The sequence below is a fragment of the Ostrinia nubilalis genome, chromosome 22, assembly GCF_963855985.1.
Source record: "Ostrinia nubilalis chromosome 22, ilOstNubi1.1, whole genome shotgun sequence".
In the NCBI taxonomy this organism is placed as follows: domain Eukaryota; kingdom Metazoa; phylum Arthropoda; class Insecta; order Lepidoptera; family Crambidae; genus Ostrinia; species Ostrinia nubilalis.
This window is the reverse complement of record NC_087109.1, coordinates 3557974-3581318: the sequence shown is the minus strand read 5'-3', so window position 1 is coordinate 3581318 and position 23345 is coordinate 3557974. Positions and strand designations below refer to the sequence as shown.

At 38.4% G+C, this 23345-nt stretch overlaps 2 protein-coding genes across 2 annotated transcripts in view; both read right to left on the bottom strand.

The window, feature by feature from the left end:
- Window positions 1-23345, bottom strand: part of LOC135082867 (dual specificity protein phosphatase 23-like) — a 239321-nt gene that overhangs the window by 6963 nt on the left and 209013 nt on the right. The window lies entirely within an intron of this gene.
- LOC135082750 (partitioning defective 6 homolog beta) lies at window positions 2712-23002 on the bottom strand. Its single transcript, XM_063977516.1, has 7 exons — window positions 22801-23002; window positions 18765-18990; window positions 11863-11990; window positions 10018-10115; window positions 9269-9437; window positions 7915-8039; window positions 2712-6298 (listed from the first exon to the last, which is right to left on the bottom strand). The coding sequence occupies exons 1-7, from the start codon at window positions 22858-22860 to the stop codon at window positions 6187-6189; spliced, it is 918 nt and encodes a 305-aa protein (XP_063833586.1). The 5' UTR covers window positions 22861-23002; the 3' UTR covers window positions 2712-6186.

Sequence of the window (23345 nt, the reverse complement as noted above, 5' to 3'; positions counted from 1 at the left end):
GTTTATATCAAACGCACTCACTAGTGAGCGCGTCAACAATTGACATTAAATGTATGACGGATTGTACAGCGCCCCTAGCGGGAAACGTTCAAAAACTAAAATTGATTTAAACTCACACTCAGCCCACAGATCAATGAATTTAGTAACAACAATTCAAGTTTATACAATGTTACTTTGAATGTATAACAAATATGAACAAGATAAAACATTTCTTAGTCTTTAAAATAATGGTAAACAATATAAAAGCTCATAGTAACACGATTTTATATTTCTAATTGATCCATAATCAAAATTAGGAATAAAATATCAAATAACATAATTCAGATTAATTTCCTCAAGAAAACTGATATTTATTTTCAATATTAACATAATATAATTACGTTTTCGCAAGACCATTGGTTGTTAATTAACTGATTAAAATCGGCTCCAAACAATAAATTCATTATAAATAACACTCACTAAGCTCATCTACACTTGAAACAAACGTCAAGGGACAATACACTCGACTTCGAATTTAAGATACATGAATCTTCTACTGATAGAAGAATGAAGGGGGCAGGGGAGGGCAGCTATCCCCACCCCTTTACTTAAAAACCTTTGATTTGCCCCTCCCTAGGCCATATTACCCCCCTCTAGGCCAGACTGCCTCCTTAGGCCTAAAATCTAGATACGCCCATGTCTATGTGACGCGTTTATTAAAGTCGTTCAGCATTTGAATGGCTCTAAATCAAAGTTAATGCCGTTAGAAAAATAAAATTCTTTCTTTTTCTTATTTTGTTTATGGCCAGGTCTGGGATAAGGTCCACAGAGTGACCTCTCCAATGAATCCTGCTAGTCACGTTAATATCTACATGAAAAAAAAAGTAAAACAATTTAGAGAACGAATAAAAAAAGTCGATGTATATCATCCATTGACAAGTATTGTAGATACAATGTGATTTTACAAAACCTAATACATCTAGCATGATTAAACAATAAAAATACTATAAAACGAATACTTACAATGATGGATACTGCAAGGCACAGTAATAGGCCACATATTGTATAATGTATATTTTATAAAATCTAAAGGTGTATTTACATATTTTTGTATCATTATAATACGAGTACACACGGCGATTATTTTAGAAGTTTAGATATTGACACATTCAAATAACTGTCCTTTTTACACACTACAAGTTAATAGGATGGTAAAACTCATAGCAATTCTGTAGTTATTATAATGATACAAAAGCACATATCACCTTATACGCTCCGCGAGCCACAAAACTGCGTAAAAACGCATAAAGTAACATTAAAACATCATATTGATCCTAACAACTTATTGCTAGGACTTGTGAGATTTTTTTGCCTAAATAAATAGACTTTTCATAAGTCAAATCGATAAGAAATAACTCCGATACCAATACGAATAATCGTTTTTGGTTTAAAAACATTACATAAACATACTTAAATAAATAACATAGCGTAAGCTAAAATAATATTAGTTTAGCAAGTTATATTTTGTTCTATTAACGGCACGATGTAGCATCTCTGTGGCAAAATGTATTCATTTTCAAAATTGTTGGAAAATGTTAAGTACTTGCCTAAGAGATTCTTAGCCGAACTAGTCTTTTTAGTGGAATGATGTTTAAATGTGTGTGTGTGTCTGAACTAAAAAAAAATTTAAAAATAGGTCCACAATTGACGGAGTAATCAGTGAACATACATAGAAAAAAAAAATTCATACAGCCAAACATAGAACCTCCTCCTTTTTGAAGTCGGTTAAAAAGAGGATATACTGGTGTCAAACCATGAACCAGTATTAAACCATTTCAATCTTCACATCTAATAATGTAATTTAATAAAAATCGAGACACGGAATGGAAAATCTAAAAATACTTTAATATTAGCACCTAGCAAAGGAAGAATTTATTTAAGTACATACTTTAATACTGTTATTTTATGAAAATACCAAAAAAATGCATGTTTTAACATTTAACCTAAAATAACCCCTGATGAAGCGCCACAGAGTTGCGAATGTAATGAATAAAATTTATTAAAAAAAAATATTTATGTGACAGAAGATCACACGGTTCAATAAACGTTTTTATGATGATTGATTTTTCTTTATAAATTCGATCTTATGATAACTATGTATTCGCTCTAGTTTTGGTTTCTTGATTGTTTTTCTTTACTTAAAAACAAGTGTTAGAAGGAAAACGTAAATAGATATTAGGCATAGATTAGAATGTTTGCATGTCCTAATTTAAAAAATAATTTTGCCTATAAAACAACTATGAAACGTAAGAAATAATTAAAATTCTAAGTACAAATAGTAAGTATTTATAAAATCAAATAAATACAGGTACACTTAATAAAGAGATGTGATTAATAGTAAGTACCATCGGCAACAGTGTTAACTATCCATTGCCTGTCATGTCGTCTCGTTCTATCGCAAAGAATCACCATTTGATGAGAGCGAGAGCAAAAACGGAAATGGATAGTTAACAGTGAGGCCGTGTGTACAATCCTATTGAGCTAACTGCGTACCTCGCTGGAATGCGACTCTCCCTCGCACTCACCCGCAGTCCGTACCAGAGCGGCGATGTGACGTCACGGCCGCCTGGTGCGCAGTTAACTCAAACAGGTTTTGTTTTATGAAAACAGCCAATTTTTTTACTGTTTTTAAATTGATAAGATAATTAAGAATCTGCATATTATTATTGTAATGAAGGCACGCAACGTGGCTTTTAATAGATATCGATTGTTTTTGAATAATAGATTTTAATTCAATATAGCCTAATATGATAATAATTGATTTAAGTACTGATTATAACGAAAATTGATACCATGGTACAACGGCACATGTAGTGTAAAAATAACTAAAAGTGTTTTGAATGTTTAAGAGAATACTAAATAATAATTTCCTAACAATAAATGAGTTAAGATTATAAAAATAATTTTGATTTTAATACATTAATGATATAATGGTGTTTTTATTGATATGCGTTATTTTAATAATAGGATATAAATTTAAGGTTTTTCATACATTTCTAATGGTCAAAATAACCACAAAGGCCGCAATGAAATACTTATTTTAGATACTTTTCACTCTAATTAACTATTTATGTGATTTATAATACATTTTATCCTATGTAAATTATTTAGGTATATGAGGCATACTATATTATGAATTTTGCTATTGTTGATCTAGAATGAAATTGATAGATCACGGAATGGTAATTTTGAGCGATTTAATAGAGTTCATTTGATATTTCTGAGCAACGATTTTGGAATTTCATTCTGCACTTAACTAACGTCTTTTAGTAACAGAGTTGTCTAGTGCTTAACTAAGTAAGTGCTTGAGGCATGGAAGCGGCAAGTGAGGGTGTTTTTGGGATGTTAAACGTCAGCGAGACTTCAAATTAGTGATGCAACGAATACGAATATTCGTATTCGCCGAATAGTAGACATTTACCGAATATTCGTATTCGGTCAAAAAATAATTACGAATACGAACGAATACTTATTTATTTAAAAATTTGTCCCACACGTAAGTGTCTCCGAACACTATAGCCACAACGAAACGACGGGAAATCCCCGGTCATTATGTAACAAAGTAGTAAGCAAGTTCTCTTCCGGAATTTGACAGTCAATAGCAGGTCGATTGTACAAGTATTATTTTGTTTTGTGATTAGTTACAAAGTAAAGTGATACAATAACAAAAAAAAATGCCATTTGTAAATTTTAATAAAACATTAATCATAATAAAAAGAGTTAAATTTATGAGTATTTCATGACTATGTAGAGATATTCGTATTCGCCGAATGGTAGATTTAATATTCGTATTCGTAAAAGTAGTATTCGTTGCATCACTACTTCAAATGTGTTTTAGATTTGTATGCTCTGTCACGTCATAATATGTCAGTGTCACCAGGCCTGTTCATCTCCGCGAGTTTACATCGAAAACAAAACAAGCGCGATGGCCCCCTACAGGATTACTATTCGACAAGGCCTCACATACGAGCGAGCATTGACTCACGCACGCGTATTCTTGTGTATAATAGAAAAAAATAAAGAAAATGGTGTACTAAATACTGTGTAGTATTTAACTGCCTAAAAATAATAAAAACATAGAATGTACCTACTTTTTTAAGTTGCCTGAAGACACTGAGAGGTAAATAAGTGGTTAATATTATTCATGATAATTAATGCTTAATCATGTATTTCCTCCGCCATTTTCTGCAGTTTGGCACCTCACGTCACACATCATTTTACTGAAGTCAGCCCTATAGCTTCGGCGCAGTGCCGATCACTGACGTTTTTCAACAAAATGGTGCTTGACTCTTGAGACAGGCTAAATTACACCATATTGTTAATGACATTGAGCATACACTTTTTTAAATACCTTCGCGAAGTTAACCTTCTGTACGTAGTACTTATTATTATTCTGTGGTGTCACCCCGTGCCGCTCCCATGCCTCAAGCACTGAGTAAGTTAAGTGTTAGATCTATAATTACAAATTACTATAACATAATATTTACTTATCCATGATATAACTGATCATTATTATAATAATCATCCCATAAGTAATGTGAATCGATAATAAAACTTAACTTTAATAGCCATTACAATAATAAACATAGAGATTTATAAAGAAGGGACATAATATTATAAAACTCATAGTTGCCCGAGATTCTTTATAAATTTCAACCTTTATAGGTGGTAGGCTATAAGAAACATCCGTGCTATAGATATGCCAGTTAACTATAGTGTTAATAGCACTACATTTTGATTGCTATAGTCTGGTCTCTGAGCACGTAGAATTTTGTCCAATGACCCCAAGCTATCTATCCTTATTGCTCGCGCGTAATTATATTGCTGTCGCGACTGTGCGACGCGCGCCCGCAGTGAGTGTGCGAGCGCGACAGCAACATAATTACGCGCGAGCGATAAGGATAGGTAGCTTGGGGTCATTGGACAAAATTCTACGTGCTCACAGATCGGGCTTTAGAAACTTATTTCTCTAATGGTTTTAGGACGGAGACCACCGAACACTTTAACCGAGATAAATAAGATTTAGGCCACACATACATATCATAATTAAAATAATTGGCTACCGTAATGATCGAGAAAGCTAGTCATATCTATAGCACAGACATAAACAGTGTCTTGTCAATTGTATGCATAAAATTAACGCTAACAACGAATTTATTGCTTGTATATTTACATATATTTTACCTACTTTGACACTCAAGTAATAAGGCATGCATGGAATGTTTCGAGCTGATCTAATACTTATTGTCCTCGTAACAAGGTTTGTTTTGCACCGTTGATCACTGTGGAATGTCTGCCGCTGGGTTAGACAGTATCACTAAGCCAAATTTCACTTGTGACGTGATTCTGTGATGAAACCGTTTGATTCCAAAGAGTTTTGACGTGACGTAGTGAGCGGAAGTTTAAGATGTTTAATATGCCATGTATAGGTTGCCTTTGCCTCATATCGCAAATAGAAGAGATATAAATTTTAGATCTCTTATACTGGGCATAGAATTTCTTTTTGATTGGAGTTTTTAAGCTATAGTTGGTATTGCTTGCAAAACCACAATAGTAAATGCCTTTAAAGCATGGTACTATGCGCGTATGGAGGGAAATTAACACCAAGTGCGATTGCGGTCATTGTCTTTCATAAAAAAATATATCTTAATATACTAACAGCAGGACCCAGTTAGTAGTTTTCTAATAGCTGTGTGGCAGTTCAACTGACAATCTCATTTGATTAATTTTTTAGAAATATCTTTTGCTACTCTCATTTTGAAGTCTTGCTATGTCAATACACTTGATTGGCTCAAGAAATCTGTTCCTTTGTTTCTTCAAAGGCATAATAAATACCAGTAGAATAACAGTTCAATTAGGTACCAGTGGTCGTGACGTGCTCTCTGCCGTCACGGCTTATACTGAGCAGATGCCATTTTGGTGCGTGTACTCTGTTTTTTAGTGTTAAGTTGTTAATTATTTGTAATGCTTTTAATACTCGCATCAAATAAATACTTTCTTTCTTTCTTTACTAAGCCTTATAGATGAATGGACTTGATAAAGCTTCAAATAGGCTTGTTTCACTTTGCTCACTATCACTTCACTAATCACTTCGGAATCACTGGCACATCACTAGAACCGTTATCACTTCAGCACAAGGATCTTGTGCTAGAGATGTAGCACGTGGCCGTCGTCTTTGGCCGGAAGAGCTGGTTCGGGCCGGTCTTCCAGCGTTACGGCTGTGAGGTCGACTATCTCGTCCTGCTCGTCTTGGTCGAATCTGAAAGAGAGAGATATTTAAAATTAATGCCTTAAAATTCTACAAGAAGTCGTGGAAAATTGAGAGCACTGTTCAAAATCAATACAATACAATGTATTAAACTGGATTATTCCCACATCACATTCTTGTGGAAGTCGTAAAAGTGTTCAAAGAAGAAATATTATGCAAACATCAGGCTTCCCTAACCTGTCAGTGCGAGCATTTGTAAATCCAAATCGCCAAATCGTCTATTTGCCACAGTAAAATTAGAGAGCAGTCGAAAGTAAATGCCTAGTTCGCATCAATGGATTGTATGGTAAAATTTTGAAAGAGAGACCTGTATTAAGTTTGACTTTTACATAGGTGAAGGTAGGTACTTACTTGCTTATAGCGCAGAGGGGAGAAGGAGTTTGATCCAAAGGGGAGGAGTCTAATCAAAGGGGAGGAGTGTGATCAGGGGGGGGCGGGGGCTACCACTCCTGAGAGGGGCGTTGTTTTACAAAACCACACCCTGAAGGTATTTTAACCTCAAGAATTTGGCAAAGGAGCCCCCGCCCCCCCTGATCACACTCCTCCCCTTTGAGGGTAGAGTGAGATCCGTTTAGAGGGTAGCTGCCCTCCCTTTCAGTCTATTTTACCTGTCCTCGTCGGGCTCGCTGCAGGGCTGCGAGTGGCGGCCGGCGTCGGAGGCAGCGTTCCTGCACTCCTTGGAGGAGGCACTTGTCCTGCAGTGGACGTCATTTGGCTAAAACGAATGAGCGAGAGAGACGCTCACCTGTCTTCATCGAGCTCGCTGCAGGGCTGCGAGTGGCGGCCGTCGAGTTTGTTGTAACAGAGGGCTTAGCAAATGATTACATTTGTAGTTCGTGAGTGAGAAAATACCTCCATGTCCAGGTTATATAGGCAGTCCTGGTAGTCCTGTAGTGGACGTCATTAGGCTGAAACGAATGAGCGAGAGAGACGCTCACCTGTCTTCATCTGGCTCGCTGCAGGGCTGCGAGTGGCAGCCGTCGAGTTTGTTGTAACAGAGGGCTTGGCAAATGATTACATTTGTAGTTCGTGAGTGAGAAAATACCTCTATATCCAGGTGATAAAGACAGCGTTCCAGCACTCCTTGGAGGAGGCCTTTGTCCTGCAATGATGTCCATTGCATTTGGCTGAGACGAATGATTGAGAGAGACGTTCACCTGTCTTCATCTGGCTCGCTGCAGGGCTGCGAGTAGCGGCCGTCGAACTTGTTGTAACATAGGGCTCGGCATATGAGCATATTTGTAGTATGCGAGTTTGAGAAACCTGAAAGCACCTGAATGCGGGCATGGCAGGAAATCTATGGCCTTTATCCTGCAGTGGACGTCATTTGGCTGAGCGAGAGAGATGCTCACCTGTCCTCGTCGGGCTAGCTGCAGGGCTGCGAGTAGCGGCCGTCGAACTTGTTATAACATAGGGCTTAGCAAATGATTACATTTGTAGTTCGTGAGTGAGAAAATACCTCAATATCCAGGTGATATAGGCAGCGTTCCTGCACTCCTTGGAGGAGGCACTTGTCCTGCAGTGGACGTCATTTGGCTGAAGGGAGGCAAAATCCTGGGGGTATGTACCAGGAGGTGCCTTAGGACTTATGACGGGACTGTGCTCACCTGTCTTCATCTGGCTCGCTGCAGGGCTGCGAGTGGCGGCCGGCGTCGGGCGCGGGCGCGCGCTGGTTGGCGGGCCGCACCGTGATGATCAGGTTCGACGAGTTCGCCACCATCATGTCCGTCACCTGGCGGGACAAAACAGCGATACATTACATCAGTGGGTTTTAACCTTTAATCCTTCAAGGTCCGCGAATCTAGACACAATAGATAATCAATTGTTATGACATTAATTAATGCCATCCTGGGACTCAATAGGTTAAGTCACGAGGGACCGTTTTAAAAATTTCTGTCTTGTCAGGGACCACTTTTTTTTTTCAAAATCCTATGAAAGAGGAGGTCGATTTCTCGCCCACTGTGCGCCGTTTGCATTGTGTTGACTCTACTCATCACGTCACGTCACTTGTTTATTACGATGTGTGATGTTCGTGGACTACTTGGAATGCCTCCAGGGACCACCGGTTAAGAACCACTGCATTAGATAGATGGATAAAACTTTTATTTGCATAACAGAAACACACATTACAAACGGAAAGTACCAAAAGTAGGATAAAATAGTACTCAATGACAATATGACATGCTATGGTAAAACAGAAAGAAAAAAAAAACATTATGACATATAGGTACACACTTTATACAGAAATGTGTCGCAGCAACGCAAAACGGCAATAGCTCAGTAATTGGTTTACTTAAAAGCAAACCACTGATTTTCAGCTATAGCCTAAGGACGAAAGAACGCGCGTAACACGTCAACATTATTTAAATAACCCTTGTGTGCTAACACCAAAAGGTTTGGAAAGCATGTGACCGGCACGTCACTTGTTGTGCAACTATGCTGCTTCAACGAGACGCACCATGTAAAATGCATAAAATAATATTTTTACTCAGAGGCCGCAGTGCAGTACAGCCCCTTTATTTTACAAAAAATCAATGGCAGCCTAGCAATATGAACTTGTTATTTTGGGACTCTTTTGAACTATGGATTATGCTGCAGCACTACCAAAACACAATCTGCTACTTCGTTCTACAAACTCTCTTGTTTTACACAATCGATAGCGGAGCTAGGGCCCTTTGGCTATGGACAGACCGCCGCTTAGCTTGCACCGACCTGGTCCAGCGTCTTGTTGGAGACGTCGATGCCGTTGACCTCGAGCACCTCGTCGTTGACGCCCAGCAGGCCGGTGGACTCGGCCAGCCCGCCCGGCACCAGCCGCGAGATGAAGATGCCCGGGGAGTGTCTAGCGGAGCGGGGAGCGGAGAGGAGACCCAGTGCCTCGAGTGTCTAGCGGAGCGGGGAGCGGAGAGGAGACACAGTCCTTGTCTCCGCTCCGCTCCGGCTTGCTCCGGCCTGGCGCACCTGGTCCAGCGTCTTGTTGGAGACGTCGATGCCGTTGACCTCGAGCACCTCGTCGTTGACGCCCAGCAGGCCGGTGGACTCGGCCAGCCCGCCCGGCACCAGTCGCGAGATGAAGATGCCCGGGGAACGCTCCACCCCGCCCGGGGTCACGCGGACTGAGGTGCCGTCTCTGAAAGGGTTAACAAAGTTATTTTTTCCCCTCGTGTTAGGCTAAATAAGCTTGTGTTACTAGTGGGCTCACCACAATAGTCGAGCGGCGGTGGGATTCGAACCCGCGTTCCTCGGATCTAGAGTCGGCAACTCCGACCCCTTCCGTTCGGCTATCGTGGCTATAAGTTATCTGTTAAAATTTGAAAGGAAAGGTAGGAGTTCGAAGGAGACTAAATCCTTGCTCGCACTTGTCGAGAGTCGAATGGCGAGTAATTCAACTGCCTCTGTGGTCTAGTGGTAAGACCACCTGCTTAAAACGCAGGGGTCCCGGGTTCGATTCCTAGTGGGGGCAGATTTTTCTGTTCGGTTTGGTTGGTGGTCCGCCTGGCTAGCTACCACCATCTTACCTAAGTCTGTCGCCATAAAAACATGTTAACAGCATTGTTGTGTTCCGGCAGTTAGAGGGTAAGATAGCCAGTTCCTCTGTAAATACGGGCGTTATTGATTTTGGCACCCCCTAATAACTGTTGTAGGTCCAGTTGATTCCTACCCTCCCCCTACTTAACCCAAACAAAAACTGTTGAATATGATTGACTTACCTAATAAAAAATCCTAAAGGTCTGTCTGAGCCGTGCTTCAAAAGCTTCACCCTTCTACACGTCTCCGGAACTATGTCCACGTCTATGATCGCTGATACCTGAAATATAAAACGCAACGAATAAACAACAAATAATGCATAGTTTTATACGAATACATAAGTAGTGTTGAATGTTGATATTTCGTGGTGAAATCATTATAACTGTGCAGTAACGTATTTCATTAATTATGATAATCTTGACAGTTACAGAAGATGGCGAAAGGGAAAGTGTTGCCAACCTGAAATTAGCAGTATAGATAATAAGTTAAATTTTATAAAAAAAAATAAAACCGACTCCAAAAAACCTACACTAAAAAGTAGAATAATAATTACTAATTACCTACTTATTTATTAGGACGAATTATTAATATTTATGTAGGTATACCATGATTGATACTTCTGGAGTCGGTGCCAAGATTATGAAACATGTAAAGTTTGCCTGCACCGACTCCAAAAGTATCAATCATGGTATACCTACATAAATATTAATAATTCGTCCTAATAAATAAGTAGGTAATTAGTAATTATTATTCTACTTTTTAGTGTAGGTTTTTTGGAGTCGGTTTTATTTTTTTTTATAAAATTTAACTTATTTCTTGCTTTTTAGTTAACTAATTATTACCTTGATGTTACCACTGAAGGTAGGCAGTACATTGAGACCATATTCTTAATGTATATTATAAAAAAGTTCATCCCCAATTTTCCACCCTTGGGGGTGAAATATTTTCTTCAAATTCGCATGAAACCACCCTTTTGATAATACCTATTCAACAAAAAAATAATCGTTCAAATTGGTTCATAATCGGCGGAGATATTGCGTATAAAAAAGTTCATCCCCAATTTTCCACCCTTGGGGGTTGTTTTTTTATTATTAAATTTAAATGGGACCACCCTTGAGGTATTACCTATACGCTGAAAAAAGATTTGTTCAAATCGGTTCATAATTGGCGGAGTTATCGCGTAACAAACATAGAAAAAAAAAAAAACATACGGGTCGAATTGAGAACCTCCTCCTTTTTTTGAAGTCGGTTGAAAAGAAATATATTTTTTATTTTTATGCATAACAAGGCAGGTATTTGACCACAATCGCACCTGGTGTTAAATCACCCTGTAAGTGCTTATTCACTCACTCTCGCCTTGAAAAGGCCCGCATTATAGTGTTCGGGAAAGAAAGCAGCAGGCGGCGAATTCCAGTCCCTAGCTGTTCGCATTATGAAAGAGTCATCGAAACGCTTAGTGCGAGCTGTAGGCCTAAGATGCGCGCCGCGATAAGCGGTTATAACGTCATTTTATCGATTTTCTCCATACATTTTGACGTCGATAAAAGTTATCACGGCGCGCATCTTAGGCCTACTGGTGGAGGAATGTTTACAATGTAGGGACTAGGGATGTTACGCTGTGGTCCTTGTCCCACATTAATTTCTCTTTTATCATGTTTGCCATTTGCATTGGCATGCCTTAGACATTGGGGGCAGCGAGAATGGGGTGAATGCTTACTCCATGCAGGATCCTAGCATGCTGACATCTCGCCGAATTAATAACTAGAAACAGAACAATAGTAGGTACTTACCATCTTGAAGGTTGGATATGGCCAGCCCCTTGTCTCAGGATCGACGAGATGATATCCCGTCGCATCGTCCGCCCCTCCCCCCCTCAAAAGTAACCCTAGATACGCCAATGCTTACCATCCTGAAGTCGTGCGGGTTGGATATGGCCAGCCCCTTGTCTCAGGATCGACGAGATGATATCCCGTCGCATCGTCCGCCCCTCCCCCCTCAAAAGTAACCCTAGAAGCGCCAATGCTTACCATCCTGAAGTCGTGCGGGTTGGATATGGCCAATCCTTTGTTCTTGGCGGGCGTCCCGCTCAGGATGGAAGAGATGATGTTGCGCCGCCGCATCGTGCCGTATCCATTGAGTTCCTCGAGGCTGTCGCCTGGTGAACAAAACATTGTAGTTTGAGAAGGACCATTAGAACAAAGCCCACCATACACGGAGAGTTTGAAGCAGCTAACTATTCCCACCTCGTTCCCACCGCTGCAACTCCTGTGTAGCCAGGATATACAGCTTGAGCGCCAATAAAATCCCAACCAGTGAATGTCAAGTTTGTCAAACTAAACTGTCATTGGACCCGCAATAAAGTTAATCAGAAGAACATAGGAGGAGTTCGAAGTTAAGGTTCGACTTCCCTCCAGTGCAAAGCGGATCCGTTAGCTTGAAAAAACTAGTATTCGACAGCTTCAAGCCGCGACTACATAGAAAACTACGGTATCCTACGTACACACATACACGGAACTGCTCGAGCAGTCACAACTGCTTCCGTAGTTTGCTATGCAGTCGCATCTTGAAGCTGCCGATACTATACAAGCTGCCCGTGTATGGAGGGCTTAAGGCCCGGTTTCCACCAGTTGCGTTTTCCGAACCCCAGCTAGGTAAAGAGGTTATGAAAATAACGAAATCTGATTGGTTATTCACACACCTCTTCACTCCGCTGTGGTGAAAGCCGGTCTATAGACTAAAAATATACATATTTCTTTTGGACAGGTGGATTATTTGCAGGAGTTCACTGAAATGAAGTGATTTTATTTTCGTCCATTATCGGTAAGAAAGAAGATTTTAATAAAGTAGGAAATTGCAGCTATTTTTTTTTTCAAAACAGAATCAATCGTAGTATTATAAAATATATGATTGACTTTATTATAATCAAAAGTGATCATTAGTTAGTCTATAAAATATACAACAGCTCAAACTGTTGCGTAGTCATTTCCTGTACGATTATGGCGTTTGAATGGATTGCAACAGTTAATGACGAATCCTTCGGTTTATGGGCTACAATCGGTCTAGTTTCCAAATATGCAGCCGACAGAACTATGTGACCTACTGAGCAGTTTACTCGTTTGTAGTAAAATAAGGAAGTATTTTATTACTCAAATATGACCAATAGGTATGTTCAAATAAAAGTTATTGAATGAAATAAATAGTCTTATACTGACGATTTTTTTTGGGTTGATTTTCGATGACATTGGTTCAAATGAAAATATACCAGTAGTGTGCTTAGTGCGAGTTTACACCAAACGTCATCGCTAGCGATTGCGTAAAAAATGACATGAAATGTCTGATAGAATGTACAGCGTCCCCAGCAGTGGCGGATTTACCAGAAGGCTGAGTAGGCTGCCTAGGGCGGCAAATTTTAAGGGGCGGCAGATTTAGTTCTAAGTTTTTATTCCGATTTACAAAATTCGTCCTATACGGATTACAGTTCTAAATAAACCCATCACTGGTCCCTAGCGGATACTACTAAAATCTTCATAGATTTTTTGACGCATTCGCTAGTGTCGAGTCGCTGACGTTCAATGCAAACTCGCACTAAGCACACACAAATCAGAAACATTTATCTGTAAAACACGTATTTATATGATAGCTGGTATAAAGCCTGGTCCGTGAGCACGTAGAATTTTGTCCAATGACCCCAAGCTACCCATCCTTATCGCTCGCGCGTAATTATATTGCTGTCGCGACTGTGCGACGGGCGCCCGCAGTGAGTGTGCGAGCGCGATAGCAACATAATTACGCGCGAGCGATAAGGATGGGTAGCTTGGGGTCATTGGACAAAATTCTACGTGCTCACGGACCAGGCTTTAGATCTTTTCATCCACGAAGACGCGCCCCCCCACCAATTTTTGGTCGAGGGAAACGCGGGGTGCGGGGAGTTCGATCCGAGCATCATTATTGTAGTATGCGTGTGCACTCATGTATGATTTAGCGTATGTATACCGATAACACTCAAAGCGGAAGAATGGTGGGGCGCGTCTTCGTGGATGAAACGATCTATAGCAGAGGTTTATATCTTCATTCAGAGACAGATCTGTCTATAATCTAGACTCGATGTTGAGCCTTGCACCCGACCTGCGACCTCACCTTGGATGCATGTGCGATTCTATTTGCACTAGTCTCGGGCCACGGCCATGGATAAGTATCAAGGTTACAATAAATACCCTTCATGCAGTCGACAGTTCATTAGACTATCCATACAAATACTACCTATACCTTTTTGCGCTTAAACCATTTAATGTTTGCTATAGAATAGTAGAGTCATAGCATAGTCGGCGCAACACCCCGCTAATCCACGCTAAATTTTGTCAGTGTGTGCGTGCGCGCCGCATACGTATTGGCGCGCTCACATACAAACCGCGCTCGGTGCGTTTCTATGAAGATGACCTACTCATTTGTATTTACTCTGGTCATAGCCTGCGTGCAAAGTCATAGTCATTCATAGCTGTGTGGTGACGGCAGAGTAGAATACGTTTGTCACCAACCCCTACTCTTCCCGCGGGTGTCGTAAGAGGCGACTTAGTTACTACCCATTAAACAGAGAACGAGCAGCAGCGCTCTCTGATAAACAATCTTTTCAACTGCGATTTCCAACCAGCCTGCCAAACAGGGCCGTCTTTAACCTACTAGGGGCCCTGGGCACTTAAGGATCAAGGGGGGCCTATATCATCTGGAGAAAGGTCTTTTGAGTAGACAGGGGCCCCTTCGGTTGCAGGGCCCTGGGCACGTGCCCAAAGTGCCCAGTGGGAAAGAGGGGCCTGCTGCCAAACGTGGAGATTATGGAAAAACCCTTCACTAAAGTGTAGGAGGCTCATAGTCCAGCAGTGGACTGTAAAAGGCTGTTTTCAATGATGATAGCTTGATTGTATAAACTCTAAACCAGAGAAAATGACAAAAAGTTATTATGAAAGGAGGACACACGTGTGAGAGTCTGTGGCAGACAGAAATTAGCACGGGCGAAGCCGCTTGCGAAAAGGTAGTTGCTTTTAAACTCATTCTGAGGTCTCAGCTGGCATTAAAAGCTTTTATTGACCCAAAAAAAATTAATGTCAGTTCCCATTATACTAACCTACTAGCGGACAAAATGTTACTAACTAATTAATAGTAAAAAACCGTATGCGCCTGCACATCGTCACGGTAGAACGATCTTTGACCAGTATACGCTCAACTGAGTTCACTGACGCTTTAGAAAATTCAACCTTATTATGAAAGCCATAAGAAAGTTATTGTTGTCATTGTCAATAGGTTTTCATCCCGCTTTTGTTGTATGTATGTAAAAGTGTATTATTTTGGTATTGTTATTATTTTAAAGGGAGACCGTTACTTTTCAAATCAAATCAAATAAGTTTATTTGCAGAACAAAATGTCATGATAATACAGGTATACAGTATCTGAGTCAGTTCCGATTATGTTCTACCGGGGATTGTACGGAGATTTTGTCGGTGAAAAAGTTATTTTTATTTTGGCATTCGACCTTGGATAGCAAAATATTCATTATTGTTAAAAAACTAAAACACAACTACGACAAAAAACGACGCTGAAAAAGTATAAAACAAGATTTTCAGAATACTAAACTGAACAAAGTTGCTAATGTAGTTGCATAGTAATTTTCATGGTTGGAAAACCGCAGTCACACGTTGTCAAAGTGCTACGGTAGGTAGGTATATGTAACGTGTGACTACGCCTTTCCAAACATGAAAATTACTATGCAACTACATTAGCAACTTTGTTCAGTTTAGTATTCTGAAAATCTTGTTTTATACTTTTTCAGCGTCGTTTTTTGTCGTAGTTGTGTTTTAGTTTTTTTACTTTTTATTATTTGTACTATTTTGGTGATAAAGTGTATTTGTGGCGCATAATATTAACAAAAGTTAAATTGATGAAGTAATAAGTAGTAAAGACGCTATGAACGAAAAGATGTGAATTATATGCAATTATCCCATGAATACAGGTAAAGTCACAAGCAAATGCTAGTAATATATATGTTACGGTCAAAGTGATAAATGTGAAAATTATGAATAATCGCCGGTTATTATGAATAATCACCGCATGATTTGGTAAATGTGATTAATATGAGGTCATTTATGTGTGTATAAAACTAAATAGGCGGCTTAGGGGTGGCCCAAGGGCCACCCCCGCCGCACCTTAACCTATTTTTCACTTTAAATCAAAACATTATGTTATAGGCATCATGGAAAAGTAACATTATGCAAGAAACATTAAAAACTCATTATGCGAAATTATATTAATTTAAGATATCAAAACGTTCAAAAGTTTGGCTGTACACGAGCACGTACACAAGATGTTGTTCTCTTTTATGAAATTTGTTAGTACTAAGGTTGAATTATTAAATAATCACTGTTAAATGTGATTAATTTATCACTTTTACCGCGACTGTCGGTAATTATTCATAATAACCGGTTATTATTAATAATTTTCAATTTATCACATTAACCGTAACATATATATATTCAAAATGTACAAGTAAAGCGCTATCAAATGATACCAAACACGGCATATTTATCTTAACTTTATTTTTTTACTCTGTATGTTTTGTCCGCTAGAGGACGCCACATTAGATTTTGTGAAACCCCATATAGCCTATAACTAGCGGACAATTAAGATGCTTCTAATGATATGTCATTTGTCGAATTCTGATAAGTAGTTTAGAAGTTACGAGGGTACACATGAACATACATACATACATAGCCTGTCAAAATCATAACCCTCCTTTTGCTTTGCCGTAGTCGGGTTAAAATTCCAATACCAGCTATGGAATGCAATTTATAAAGGAAATAGGTAATAAAATTCGTGGTAAATTACTTCCCACTTCTGAATAGTAAAAATCTACATTTTATGGTTTTTAATAGCATTAGTAACATTTACTGTTTATTGGTTATAGACATGCAACTTAAAAGTTTGAAGTTTACACTAACAATAACTTACAACAGCTTACAACTGAAGGATTTTGCCACTTGGGGAAGACCTTTATTTTTTTTTATGCATAATGAGGAAGCTCTTGGCCTGTATCTCACCTGATGGTAAGTGATGATCAGGCCGAAGGTGGAAGCGAGCTTCACCCGGAATCTTCAACCACGGAAGAACCGGCTATCTTACCTCTAACTGCCAGAACACAACAATGCTGTTAACATTGTTGTAATGGCGACAGACTTAGGTAAGATGGTGGTAGCTAGCCAGGCGGACTTAGAACAAGCCCTAGCCACCAACCAAACCGAACAGAAAAATCTGCCCCCACTGGGAATCGAACCCGGAACCTCTGCGTCTGAATCAGGTGGTCTTACACTAGACCACAGAGGCGGTTAAATTAAGTACTTTTCCCTAATTTGTAAGTGACCCCTATGGTAACACATTACAGGAGTTTTGTTTTCATAAGGGTCACTTAAAATTAGGGATTGATGGTGAAAACGAGCATAAGACGCCCATATAATCTATACTAATATTATAAATGCGAAAGTAACTCTGTCTGTCTATCTAGCTTTCACGTCTAAACCACTGAACCGATTTTGATGAAATTTGGCATAGAGATACTTTGAGTCCCGGGAAAGGACATAGGATAGTTTTTATCCCGGTTTTTGAAACAGGGACGCGCGCGATAAAGTTTTTTTGTGACAGACAAAATTCCACGCGGGCGGATAGCTAGTAATATCATAAAGCGGCACTACTATCCCTATTTAAATTACATTCGTCACAGCATTCTATGTTAATCAGCTTCCTTTAATGGACGAGGCTGTGTCCGCACTTTGTTGGCGTATTGTGTATCAGGTGGGAGAAAAAATATGCGATTGTAGTCATTATCACAACAGTATAAGGGCGATAATTGGATTCGATGTACCCAGTACATTGAATGCATTGTTGTGACGTCCACCCACTGCCGAAGGTGTGGTAATGAAGAGGCGATAAAGTTATGGAGATGTACAGACAATAGCATATTATTATCAAGCTGTACCTTATGCAGAAGTGATAAGTGCGAATTTGCAACAAGAATGTATAGTTTGATAAGCTTTCGACTGTTACTTTTGATAGTAATAAATACTGAAAAATATAAATAGTACCTACGTAACATGACTTAGTAGTATAACCACAAAATAACTATTACTACGAAATATTACTAGAATAATAGTAAATTATTTAAGTTTAATTTAGCTGTTATCGAAATTGCGACTGTGTCCAAGCGAAAAAAACCTTTAGCCACTGTGATACAGCTGGGCTAGGATGTGGATGTGCGCCATGATAAAATCTTATCGACGTTTTTGGACGACTAATTTTAATGTATGGGCTTATCGTGTGAAGTCGATAAAATGACGGGAAATCCTTGCGCATATACTGGTCGATAGGGACGGCCAGTGGGTTATGTGGGACTCTCCGCGCCTGCTCACCCAGGCTTAAAGGCGGGGCCTACCCACTAAAACCCGATGGCGTCCACCGGAGCCCAATGAAACGGAGTCGCGAATTATTATCCTAACTTGGACATTCGACCGCAGCTCCGTCTCAGGCTAGTCTCGCTCTCTAGCGAGCCTCTCTGGGTTCGAGCGGTCCCCCATTCCCCTATGCCAATTGATTTTAATTTTTATAGAGGTTTTCTCCTCGCGAGTGTAAACTCACCTTTTTTTTACGTAACACGCTTAGGTCCAGGGTGCACACTTACCTTTCCTCTGTATAATGATCCTGAGCAGCGGCCGTGCGGTAAGCAGCGCCCTTGCCAGGTTATCATCATTTTAATCCAGCCCTAGGATGTAGGTAGGATGCAATTTTATCGATTTTACGCGATAAACTCATACGTTTGTCGTCTTAAATCGTCGATAAGATTTTATCACGGCGCGCATTCGTTTTTTTACGTAAGACGATCTGTAGGACTCACCTTTCCTCTGTATAATGACCCTGAGCAGCGGCCGTGCGGTAAGCAGCGCCCTCGCCAGGTTATCATCATTGTTGATGGGCAGCAGGTCTCCATCGCGAGGGTCTGTGTACGATATCAGGAAGGCCACGTCGTGAAGCCTGTGAAGCTTCTCGATGAGACCCATGAAGTCTTCATACTTTAGCTTCTCCGTTCGACTTAGCGAGAACCGACGGAATTCTGCGTCGAACTGGAAATGGGAATGTTTTTTATTAGTCACTGCGGTCACCCGTCGCACAGTCGCGACAGCAATATAATTACGTGCGAGCGATAAGGATGGGTAGCTTGGGGTCATTGGACAGAATTCTACGTGCTCGCAGACCAGGCTTTAGTTTCCCATGAAGTGGCAGTAAAATGAGGCATTAGAAATATTTTTTTAGGGTAGTCTAATGGGAATATTTGGGTACTATGGTTTAAAAATATTAATAATTTGTAATTATCATGTTACAATACAAATTAGTATTTTTTTACAGATACCAAAAAATTGCAGCATGCATAAATATTATTAAAATACACTCGGCATCAAATAAATCGCACCTCCCGCAACATGCACTTCTCAAACGTATGCATCCCCACTTCCCACCAACATTGGTTCCATTTGAAAGCCTAGTTCTAAACTTCATTTCATTAAAGGAAAGGTTTTTATCCCAAAAATGTGTTTTTAGAAGGATCCAGAGTCACTTCTTAAAAAAATAGGTAGTTACGCTTGAGCCAATTTTTATGGCTATAAAACTGTTAAATTGGGATTAATCGCTATCCATCTGTTAAAAAGGACACGTAAGATCATTATTTGGTTTTATAACCATAAAAATTGGTCTAATTGATCCCGTAGGTGGGCCCAAAGTGAGGTATTTTTTCAAGTTACATTTATGGTTTATGTTAACCATTTATTAGGAAATTCAATGTGTTTTTCTTTAAGGATATTTATTGGGAATTCAAATAACACCAATATTTTTGGGGCACCATGATTGTGTCAGAAGAAAATCGTTAAAGTTCTCGTCACGGAAGGTGCGGTTTATTTGATGTTGAGTATATTATTGTGCTGTCTGTATTTTTACTCATAACAAGATGGTTCACGATACAAACACTTTTCAAAAATAGATTCTCTGTAGTATTTAACAAGGAACTACTAGTGATTTAAACCTTTGTTTTCCTACAACTGCTATTGATTGTTTATACCTACTTCACCCAGTCATAATGACCACAATCAATTAATTGTTAATTTTATGAGGTCAACTGCTATTGTACAGTCAGAACAAGTGGTTTGTCTCACAGAACCACATTTACACTTTTAACATGAATGATTGATTTTGTTAATATTTTTATTTAATATCTTACTTTTGCCTTGGTGTGTATGAACAGTGCTCGGCCGAGCGCTCGACTATGTGACTCGCTCACCCAACTGTCTCGACCGAGTAAACATTTTACTGTCTCGCCCGTTTACTCGGTACGTGTGATCAAGGCATTTGTAGTGAAAACTTTCAGGCACATGAAAGACTTAAATTAACTTTACAGGCATACTGAAATCTAATATTTTTCAGATTGATCAGTTTTCTGTAGATTAATACCAGTAAGGAATCCTCTATTCCTTCTGCCTCCTTGGCTGTTTTTCTCATAGTTATTACCACACCCTGAGTGTAAATAATGTAAAATACCTAGTATGTACTTATTTTAACACTAGAAGTGCCGAAGATTACGACCCCCCTAAAAGCGCCGCTGGGTCAATTTTGTCCCAGCATATATTTTGTAACAATTTTTAATTTCAGGCATGAACATTATGGTTAAAACTATTTGTAGTATCCTTAAAAAATGGTTTATCTTTATAGATAAATCAATATGTACTTATTTCTTTTTAAAATATAAATGTATTCAATTTTAATTTTGAATTATTAAAAGAGAGATAATTTTGGTTTCATATAAAAATAGTCACATATTACATGGTGTTATACTGTATTAAAATTATGAAATTACTACTTTAACTATTCATTATTATTTTTGAAGGAATAATAAATATCTTACAAATAATAGTGCACATTTTGCACAAAGTTTTTTGTATGGTTTTTTTTGTCTCTCTGGTCTACTGTGTTTAGGAATTTCTATGGGTATGGTTATTTTTCTGTTATCCGTACACACACAGTGAAGTTTTTTACCAGTTAAAATGAAAAGTATGTTCGTTTAATTTAAAAAAAATTTTAAAGTCACACATTTTAAAAATGTATCAAATCATACAATGTATGAACTGGCCCATGTCTAGAAGTCACCTTCCTATTAATATTATAAATGTAAAAGTTAATAAAGATTGATGAATTGATGGATGGATGAACCGATGAACGGATAGGAAGGATGAATGGGTGGATATAAGCCTTGAACTTGAACTAAGTGAGTGTGGATTCATGGTTAGATCGATTGTTGTTTTTTCACTCTTTTACGGAAAAATTACTAAGCCGATCTTAATAAAACTTTGCAGTTTTATTGTCAATACTTCAGAATAACATAATATTGTACATAATTTACAATAATATTCAGTTATTTGGTGAAATAACAACGATAAGTGTCAAAAAATTAGGTCTTTCTATGATAAACTTAATTTCTCACTAGGTGAAGTCACAGGCAAAAACTAGTACAATATATTTACATTTCTGCATTGTGACGAGTCACCTAAACGTTCTTCACCTCTACATTCTCGTATCTCCTCGAAACAAGGACTCTTCATCGAATTATTGTTGCAAATACCAGGGTGGGACAAAAATGACCCAGTGGCGCTTCTAGGAAAAACCGATTTAAAAAAAAATTCTAATAATGTTATATTATCAAAAACATTAAAAAATGATAAAATTCAATAAATCAAGAAAAGTCAAAAAGTTTCATGGAATTTTGTTGAAAAATAAAAAGTTAGAGATGATCAAACTCGCGAGTGGGACAAAAATGGGACGGCGGCCTTTCTAGTGTTGTACATGTTTTGCACCGTCTAGAAAATGTTACAAATAAAGTTCCTCAAAAAAATTCTAAAAATTGTAATGCTAATTACTTTACAAAAATCATACCTACTTTTAAACAAAATCAGCACAATATTTGTAATTAGGTACCACAACCTTCAGTTTACCTGTTCCCATTTACCTTGAAGATATCCTCTTATCCACCAAAGTTTACGGACAATATCACATTGTTTAAATAATGAGAATTTTTATTGCCTAGCACTTCTTGAGTACGAACTCACATTTTAAAAGATTTTAAGTATTAGGTTAAGGTTCAAAATTGAGATTTCCAGCTCGAGCGTCATCATCTTCTTCTCAAGGATGAATTTAATATGAAAAGTTCAAATTTGATTAGAAGATGAGCACACTCAAGCAAAAGAACTCAATTCAGAAACTGGGCTAGAGTCATCTGAAATAACTATTATTGAGCAATCAAAAGTAGACTTGTTGAAAAGTTTGTTGTCAAGTTTTATGTAGTAACAGTCACAGATATCTACAAGTTAATGCTTAAAGCACTGGCAGAGACACAAGATCATTATAAACTTAATGAGAGTCCTTTTTCCTTATTTAATTATTTCGAGGCCAGTGCTGGAACATCGGTCAGCTAGTGACCAAACCTGATAGTCTGAGTTTAGTGCAATGATTAAACCTTAAGGACCTGCCAAGTTTTCAATTAAAAACATACTTGTTTCATAAGCAAAATGAAACTTTGTATCAAGTTCTTACTTACACATGACCAAATTAAAAATATTCTCGGTTTTTTTTTCTAGATCATACATTTTTCATTCAAAACATTCCACTAATTAATAAAGACACTAATGTTATACGTTTCTGTGAATTACTGTAAGCTATGTGTAATATCTTCATTGTTTTCTAAATTCGGCATTGTCTCGCTAAGAATTTCTTTACTCACTGACCATTAGCATAAACAGGTAAATGTTATTAACACTAAGATTATAAACTAGGCTAACAAGCTTGCGTGTCTCCGGTAATAATGTAAGGAAATTAGAAATTAGTGGACTTACCTTACTTTTGACTTCAACACTTTGACTATCAATTCGAGCCGCTATCTTATTCTTCGACATCTCGAAAGCATTTATTCTATAAACACTTACACTAGAAAACTACCTGTAAAATATTTAGGCACTTATTTCCAACACAGCATTGTAAATTATCTAAAAATATTAAATTAAAAACGATTACAGATATGAACGTTCAACTCGCGTCGTAATTTTTGAACAGTTGGTTTTCTATGACGACATTTTTCACGCATTAGTAATCGATGACCAATGAATGGAGGTGATTCCTCATTATAGCCGGCGCTGATTGGTTAATATTTTGTTGCGATGAGAACGTATTATCTGCGTTCCTTTCTATGCATATGATGATTAGAAAGAGAAACTGTGTGCAAATAATAATAATCAAAATGGATCTTTTAATTTTTAATTATTTCTATGTACCTAGCTATTACCAAATTAGTATTTTTGAATGAAGTTGTGTAGAAACAAAGATTCTGTAGTTATTTAGAAATAATTGATGTGAAACATGATTTCGGACTACGATCGCCAGT